Genomic DNA, 9,074 nt, shown 5'->3' on the forward strand with positions numbered 1-9,074 from the left:
TCCAATTCAAACACACTCAGAGACTTCCTGGGACAGAGGAAATAATTAACTCTTTCAACATGCCTCATAATATACACTGACAGAGCTAGGGGACAGACAAAAAGAATTTTTAATCTGAATAAAAGATAGCCTTATAAACAATAGGAAAATTCCAAATAAATATGTTTCTCTATATGCATATAGCATTCCTTTCCAACAGTCTTGAGAGCCAGAAAATGCAGGATCTTCAGCACAAGAAGATAAGAATATTAATATATGAAAGGAAAAAACCACACATGGGGTTTCCTTCACTGACTTGGGTTTCATCTTAAGTTATTCTGCACATACATGACAGTGTTAAAGATTTTTCTGGTCCTCTAAATTTTAAAACATTAAAAAAACGCAGCAGGAAGTATGCATTTCAGTTTTGGGGACCACTTTTACAGCTAATCTGGTGCAGCAACACAACAGTGACATGAGAACCTCTGATTTATACTACCTAACGACCTAGCCGGATGGCGTTTATGTTTATAGAAGCACTCGGTGAGATATTTTTAGATCAATCTTTCTTGTTAACATTCTCTGCATAATTTATATGTCTTTATTCTCTTTGGGGCAGAGCAGACATCTGAACTGAGGGAGCAGAGGCAAACAGGATCACCTAGCAGCCCACAGAGAACCCGGGGGTCAGGCGGCCGAGTTGGTGTCAGGATGGGGAACAACACTGCATGTAATGCTAAGTAATCCTCTTGGCCATTTGTGAAAAGTCCCAATTTACATATACAAATTCCTTACATGTCTCAAAGAAGTCGTCTGGCAATTTAAAGATGATTAGGAAGGATGAGCTTACTGGCACTTCCAATGCGTATGTGGCTGACACTCAAGTAGACTGATGGAGCAACTACATTTCTTAATTAATTCTTTAGTTAATGGTACCACAGTTCTTGTTTTCCATGTAACAAGGAGTTTGATTATCCCACTATTTCTCAACATAACTGGGACACCTATGTAAACATCATGGTTCATCTAAAACTGAAGACATTAACAGCACTAGGTCCCTAGAAGTCTTCCACAAGTCATGGTGGCAGTACCAATCTTCCACTTTAATTCTGTTGGAAAATGAAAAAGATTAATCACGTAACTGTGAGAATTTCTTGCTAACAACACAGGTTTTCACTTGTCTATCATTAGCTTACCACTATGTTATAAGGAACTGCTGCTTAGGTAGCACATGGTCTGTGCTCCAAGAGACATGGATGGTCCTTCATTCCATTTTCCCTCTGATCAAGCTGCATAAAAGGTGGAGAACCAGTGTAATATCAATTAGTCTTCATAGAATGGTTTGGGTTGGAAGGGACCTTAAAGATCATCTAGTTCCAACCCCCCTGCCATGGGCAGGGACACCTGGTCTTAAGGTGCTGTGTAGCAGTGTTCCAATATTTTAAATATTTTTTAATTCTTTGAGGTTTGAAAATGCTATTTCCAATTTTCCCTCACAGACTAAAAGAAATGACACGTTTCCAAGGAACAGTCACTACTGACACGCATCCAAGTTACCTTACAGGGTGCACAGGCCTCTGCGTGACTGTACACAAGTACGCGGGCAGAGTGTCAGCACACTGACAGTGCTTGATGCCACATCTTCTATTTATGGCCCCTTAGACCAAAAAAACCCACAATACAGCGTTATTTAAGGGTGCTAGCTCACATTCATACTAAATTCAAATGCCAGTAAGCAGGTAAGTTTCATCTTATGGCAATTTTCAACTTAAGATGCTTCTTACAATGCCAACGAATTATACGTGATCATCAGAAAAACAACTCCCCTCAAAATGCTATACGCAGAATTCACAGTAGATGTTGTTGGAATACTAAATTTTGTTCAGCTCCATATTTAATTCCACTTCAAATAAAACATCAATAACTCCTTTATCTTCCTAGGGACACCTCAGAACAGCCTTCCATTTTGATATCATGTACTAGCAACCTCAAAATACATACTTAAAATTCTGTAAATAGCCCCAAGGTATGCTAAGCAACCATAGCCGTGTTATTGTCCATAGACTTCAATGTTTTTGTTCTTAATAACACTAACTTTCAGCTGTTTTATTAGTCTAAACCCAGCAGCATTTCCTGTTCAAATACTTTTTTTTTCTTTGATCATTAAACAGTCAAAGTAAGGCACTTTTACCAGTGAAAAGCAGAACCCATAGGAAACAAAGTATTCACATTTTTTTGTTCAAAAGCTGATGGTGTCTGTATCTCGTCTTTCACCAACTCCGTTGTCCCCTGCCCCAAGTAACACCCCAGCTCTGGCAGGCTGGGGCGCGTGGAGACCATCTACGCATGCTTAACCTATTTGCTAACTTTGGTTTGTGCTTGGCTTACACCGTGTCTAAACTCACGTCTTGGTGCTTGCTCCATTGCTTATCTGAACTCAGGTGGCTTTAGACAAGGACCACACTGCCCTGAAGGCCATCCCATAAGGATAAACACTCAATAGCTGCAAACGCCCGAATCCAAAATCCTGAAAATGCACTGGCCATTGCATGAAGCTGTGCACCATAGTCTTGCACGTAGTGCAGGACTGAAACATGTTTCAGCGTGTACATGATGTATTTTCTCTTTCTCCTCCTGCTCTGCTTTCCTCTCTTCTCCCAAAAAAATCCCCGCACAAATCTTCCCAGTCTTGTCTTTTTTTATAACTATGGCTTGCACCATGTTTTCATGAAACCCCAAAACCCTACAAACCTTCAGTTACAGCTGTGAGGGCAACAGACACTGGTGATGCACTGAACTCTCAGTGACTGTTATGGCTCATTTATGTATTAATCCCCTACATCAATCATAATAATTTAATGGTATACGGATTCACAGCAACTGTTTTCAGATTCTCTTTATCAAAGCATTAGCAAGATAATTTAAAATGTTATTTGGCAAGGGAGTGGGGGGAGAAAACGCAAGTCACTCCTGAGCTCAGGCTCTGACAGCTCTGCCTGAGCTCCCTCAGTGCTCCCCAGGACTTCAGGACTCTCCCACCAGTCCAGCAGCAGTCCTGACCCCGTCCTTGCAGTGAACCGCCAGCACTTCTCACTGCTCTATTTTCTAATCCTGTTCCGTTGTGTTTGGTGGCATCATGTTACTTCCATCTAGAACATGTAGGTTTTTGCCGCTATGTGACTGGACATGAAGTTTTTAGCATCCCTGAAAGGGAAAGGCCAAACAACAAACTTGTACAAGTCAGAACCTGGCATCCCAAATGCTAAATTTTAGATTATTTCAGCTCTTTTGAAATGAGAAAACCACATTTCAGACTCATATAGAATAAAAAAGCAGCCTTCACTAATACACAACACAATATCCCTTACTTCAGAGATGCAGCAACATGACGTAGACTGAATTAAGGCCGAGGACCATCAGGCTGCTCACAAAACTTTCCCACCCCTTCTCCTAGCCTCTCCACACACACTCTTGAAAGTGCTAAACGGTAAATATGAGAAAGTAAAAAAGGAGTCTACTGTGGGGGTTTTTATCACCAGTAACTCTTCTTCCTGTATTTTATTTTACCAGAAAGAGACTGTTCAGATTTCACAACTCTAAATCATGCTGGGAAAAAAGCTGGTGACTGCACAGAAGCGAGGGGAGACAAGAGCCCTGTGCCTGGGACTGGGAATGGTCACATGCTCCATGATGATGTACTTTTTTATTGGGATCACCATTGTGCCATTCTACACCAAAAGGTAATACCAGCCATTTATTTATGAGTAGTACAAAGCTGTTTCTTTTTCCTGTCAGCATCAAATACAGTTTTTAAGAATGTTAAAATATATGTCAGTACGTTGTACAATAAATAAACAATATGTTCTTGAAGAGCTCATATCAACTGAGGACAGAAGAGAAATAAAAAGTGTGCCAAGAGTTCACCAGGCATTTCCAGGTAAGCACAAGAAAGAGGGAACAATCATCTTCATGACCAGAATGAGAGCAGACTAAACCAAAACATTTAAAATAAAAAACCAACCACACCTTTTAATTATCAAGCTTTGGTAAGTAAGTCTGGCATAGTTTTGTTTTGGGTTTTTTTTTTTTCCTTAAAAAGCAAGCTTTTCCATGTGCAAGAGGGTGTGTTGTTTTTAATAAAACCATAAAAACTTGAGCAACAGAAGTCATGGTAAAATTGTTCAGACAAGAATCTCTATCCTTCTTCCAAATAAGCCATCATGAGAAACTAGCACCTTCAACAGCCCAGTCTACCACAGCAAATGTTGCAGAACAAACGCTGAATTTATGATTACCCACATTTTAATTTCATTTTTTGCAAGTTCTGCCCCCCCACACAAAATCAATTTGCAAAAAAAAAAAAAGCCAAAAAGTATGGTTGTTTTTCACACCTGAAGTTTTTGATAAAGCAAGTATATCCACCTCATTCTTCTTGCTAAGAGCACCTTTAAGCTCAAAAAGGTTTGAAAAACATGTTTAAAACAGAGTAATTCACATTTAGTTATTTTCCAGCCTTCTGATTATGTAACAACAGCCATCTGCATGTAAAAACATTCGTTTAAGAACTAGAGTGAGACTATTTGTTCACTTTTTGTCAGTGCACTGCTGTAAGCAAAGGCTTACAGTAATAAATCAGTATCTCTTGAGAAAAAGGGACAAGTAACAGCAAAAAATGAACTTTGGCCAAGCAAAATGCTGCTACTTATTTATGCAAATGTCCACATACACAAAAAAAAAAAAAAAGGGGAAACATGGGAACTCATCTGAATTTAGAGAATTATTGAATGAAATCAGTCAAAATATTCCTGAGACAGAAATGTACTGCCCTTACAAATATTTACTGCCAAACACCAAAATCTGTAGCTGGATTGAAGCTGATGACAGAAGGGATTACAGTCCAACTTCAAACCACAGACTGCATGACAAACAGCAACAACACAACGAACCCTTTCCGGCACAGCTTTCCTATGGCAGCCCCTCTCCGCATGCAGCCATCATTGCGGGGTGGGCACACCCTGAAAAGCAATACCTTTTGTTTTGGTTTTGCAGTGTTTGGACAACAGAAACCATGTGCAAGTTACTCAAAGCCAACATCCAGGACAGTGCTCTCTGCCCAAACAGTGACGGCTTGGAGGATGAGGATGCCTTTCCTTACCCCTGCCTAGAGGTGTGGGTTAATCTGACAGCCTCGGGACAAGAGGTTATGCTGTATCAGACTGAAGATACGCTGCGAAGAAATCCTAAGGTACTTGCAACATGGGTTAAATGATCACTCTCTGCTGCTGTGTAACACCTTTGAGGAGAAGGGCTGTTTCATTTCAAACCAGGCAACACAGCAAGAGTAGTTGTTGTTCATCTTTTACATGTTAACGCCTGTGCTTAGGTCAAGGCATTTCTTAACTATTCCAAAAATTACACATTTTGGATTTTGCTTTAGACGCTACATCAAATATTAAGTTAGTAATTGATAAGGATTACACCAATAATGAATATTTATGAACATTTAAAAATGTTTAAGTCTCCAAGCTGAAGACCAATGGTAAGAAATAGTTGATAAGCTGTGGTTTGTTCAGTTGCTTGTTAAATTATCACAGGAGAGATGTGAAGGTAAAAAAGTGTCCAAACTAAGAGCAGAAATCCCAATTTTACTTCCATTTTAGGTGTGTGATAGGAAGCAGGGAATAAAGAAAGCAGAGAAAGGGGAAACAAGGGACAGTGCTGTTAGGAAGATGACACACATTGCAGATACAAAGGAGACACAAACCATTAATTTTAGAAAGTGATCACCCAGAAAACATACTTGTTTTTGGTTTGGTCTGCAACAGTTTCTGGCCAGCATGGCAGTAGAAACCTGGACTCGAAGAGAAGGCAGGGGCACTGCAGGAAGCATCTGTGCAACACAGACACTGGGTATGGTGGTAGAGGTCCCCTGGTCGTCTTTTAGGGATCTCTTCACAGAGGATGAGTGCAGAACATAAGCGGGAGAGAAACGTGGGTGCAGAGTGTATATAAGGTGAGGGAAGGGGAAGGAGCAGGGTGTACATGTCACAAGGAAGGTCAGGTTTAGTTCAGTTCCAACCACAAATATTACAGAGGACTTATTCCAGCTCACCACTCTAAGGGGACTTGAAGTAAAATTCAGACTTTGGATGCCCAAGACTGAAGCACTTTCAGAATCCAACACAGACATGCTCATCATCTTAAAAACATCATGCAGGTTAGAGTTTCACACAGCTTAAAGTGTTGTATCCAGGGGAAAGCTACATACAGTGAAGTGGCAAAGCAGACATTATCCACTGTAGATTAAAACAAGCGTCTTGTTCACTGCAAGAGGAGGCAATTTGCTGATTTCCTACCTACTGCTTGCATTACTGCAAATAGAAGCCTTAAAGTCAGGAACCATCCCATTTCTGCCTAAACCAGTTTCCAGCTTAAGATGCTGAAGCATTATTATGTATGCAAAACAATACTGCAGAAAATAAACTGTTATAAAACCAACAAAGAGGGCCTCAAAGTCTTTCCAGCAAAAACTAAATAACTTTGCATTATTACTACAGGTCAAAATAGCTCTCTGTTACAAGGACAAGTAGGAAGCCTCCAACAGCCACGCTTTCCTCTTTTCTACTAGTTACGGCAGAGGCGCATAGCAAAGCAGCTTCTTTCTCCTGCACACTGATAAGCCAGGATTTCTGCATAACTAACTCCTTTCTGCTGTGGTGGTGCTTGGAAGCTGTTAGGAACCTTGGCACTGTAATAATAAAGTGACAGACTCAAAGACTGCAGTTTTGTTTTGAGCACATGTGTATTATTGGTTTCACACATTACTCCAATCTCTAAGTCTGCAGACTGGGTGCACACACACACTGACAGAAAACACAAAGCTTGGCAAATGGGTTATGGACATAAGGAAACCAAGACAATCTCCAGGGATGCTGGCCAATCCACAGCAGTTTTTGTCAGTACTAGTATGTTTGTTTTACTCAATCTGACTCAACAACAAGAGTATCCATTAATCACCTTGATTTCTTATTCCAGTGCTCCTATGTCCCAAGCAAGTCGAAGAACTCTGAAGAAGTTAAAGCACTAATAGAAACAATTGCAAGCAATTTCAAAAAATACCAGACTTTCCCATGCTACTATGACCCAGGAGGAACCCAGACCAATGCCATTTTAAGCAGACTTTATCCCCCAAGAAACCTCCTCTTTGCTTTCCTTTGGCCTACACTCCTGTTTACTGGTGGATGTCTAATTATTGTTCTGGTAAAAATTAGTCAGTATGTTTCTGTTCTTTCTGCATGGCAGTAGAAAATAGGTATCTAGTATAGATTGTTGCAAGATATTAAAGTGACTTTGTTCTGCCTGTCTTTACCTGCATTTTGTGACTTTTACTATACCAGATGTCAATCCAAGGGCAAGCGTTCCAGAAAACTGAATGGCACCCACTACGGATGGCAATCCATTACATGAGAAAAAAATAAAATTGATTCCTGAAAATACCTCCTAAGACACAGACTAAGTTACTATTGTTTCCTTGGGCTGAAGTTCAGTTGCTTTACAAAGCTACAATTCAAGTTTAGTCGTGAACTCCTGTTCCACATTTTAGGCAGGGTCCCTTTCTGTCTGGCTGAGACCAGGTGGTGTCAGATCCATGTAAATCGTTACTGGCTGACTCCCTTTATATACTTCATTACCGATACAGTATATGGCACACTCGTCTGTTGAGAACAGAAGTTCTGTTATGGTCCAAGGAGGTATCTGTTATCATGGATCTCTCTGCTTTTGAGAAAGCAGAGGGGGAAAACCACCCACAAACAAGAAGTACACAGATATTAAAATCTGCACTTTAAACATGTAACACGAATTGTATATAATGAATTATATGCATGAAGTATAGGGTACAGTAAAGATGCTTATATTCAAACTCAGGTTTTGTATTTAACTCAAAGGTTAGCCTTGCTTTACTTTGAAATAAGCGTACCACTCAAGGAGGGCTACCTGCCTGCCGCTTGCATATATGACAAAATTGTTAAGGAAAGGAAGTCATGATATAAAGAACATAATTATGATGTCCTAATAAATACAGTAATCTAACGTAACCACAGAAGTTTGCATGCCTAGCACAAAGGTATTTCACAACAGACACATTTGTGAATTTGTGAGAGCGCCAGGACTCTCAGGAATGCTCTGATGCATGTATAGACACATCTCCTGGTCTCCAAAAATAAATCTGTTCCTCTCAGCCAATTTTCAAATTGCTGCTGGCCACAGGAACACAAAGATACTTCCCACATGCTGTATTTGACTGGCACTGGGGACACAACTTGTACAAGCCTTTTCATCACACAGCTGACGAACCACTTCAACTATCATTCACAGGAAAATTTCAGGGCTTAGAAACAAATCTAAATTGTAAATAAAATTAAATTGGAGTGGAAAAAGGTTATCATCATTAATGTGGTACAATTCTCTATTGTTTATTGTAAGAGAGAGGAAGGCTGAAATATTAACCTATTATGTGCATTTTCTAACATTACAATGGAACAGCATCAGTTTGCTTTTCATCATGGTCAGCAAATCAAAATTAGACCAGGATAGTACAAAACAGCAGTTAACATCAGCAACACCCATTCACCATGCAAAATCCAAATGGTTATCTATTAGAAATCTACAAGAGAAAAAATGACCTGCTCTAGTGCTTAAGATTTCAGTCAGTGTAAAGGGGGCTGTTAAAGAAAAAAGGCTAAAACCCCAATATAGGAGGGGAATCATTTTCACAAGGAGGAGGAAGGTATTTACATCTTCACACAACACTTCCATGAAATGCAACTAAAGCTGCGTGTACATCCCATGCTGATCTTTCTCATTCAGGAAAGCGCGCATGCAGCTGGCACAAGTACAGCTGTTTTGGGTCACCAAAATATTTGCCAATGGGATGAAGAGGGGAAGAGATTCTGTTTTTTCAGTTCACCAAAAGCTGAGACAGGAGTATGGGAAGCGCTTCAGAACATTGTAATCAGACAGGGAAATATGTGTTGAAGCTACCGCACTGTACTGGTACCAAAGGAGCTGAACAAGCTAGCTGTACATGGATAGGT

The 9,074-nt window shown here is 40.1% G+C and overlaps 1 protein-coding gene across 1 annotated transcript; it reads left to right on the forward strand.

Annotated features, from left to right (window-relative positions):
* Positions 1–3,559: 3,559 nt before the first annotated feature.
* KCNMB1 (potassium large conductance calcium-activated channel, subfamily M, beta member 1) lies at positions 3,560–7,340 on the forward strand. Its single transcript, XM_010146965.1, has 3 exons — positions 3,560–3,719; positions 5,029–5,224; positions 7,015–7,340. Exons 1-3 carry the CDS (start codon positions 3,583–3,585, stop codon positions 7,282–7,284), a joined length of 603 nt encoding a protein of 200 aa, XP_010145267.1. The 5' UTR covers positions 3,560–3,582; the 3' UTR covers positions 7,285–7,340.
* Positions 7,341–9,074: the final 1,734 nt, after the last annotated feature.

This window comes from Eurypyga helias, unplaced genomic scaffold (genome assembly GCF_000690775.1).
Source record: "Eurypyga helias isolate BGI_N326 unplaced genomic scaffold, ASM69077v1 scaffold3150, whole genome shotgun sequence".
Lineage (NCBI taxonomy): Eukaryota > Metazoa > Chordata > Aves > Eurypygiformes > Eurypygidae > Eurypyga > Eurypyga helias.

Coding starts and splice junctions, on each gene's coding strand:
- KCNMB1 (XM_010146965.1), top strand. CDS start 3,583: ATGCTGGGAAAAAAGCTGGTGACTGCACAGAAGCGAGGGGAGACAAGA. Junction 3,720..5,028: donor GTGCCATTCTACACCAAAAG/GTAATACCAGCC, acceptor TTGGTTTTGCAG/TGTTTGGACAACAGAAACCA. Junction 5,225..7,014: donor CGCTGCGAAGAAATCCTAAG/GTACTTGCAACA, acceptor TTCTTATTCCAG/TGCTCCTATGTCCCAAGCAA.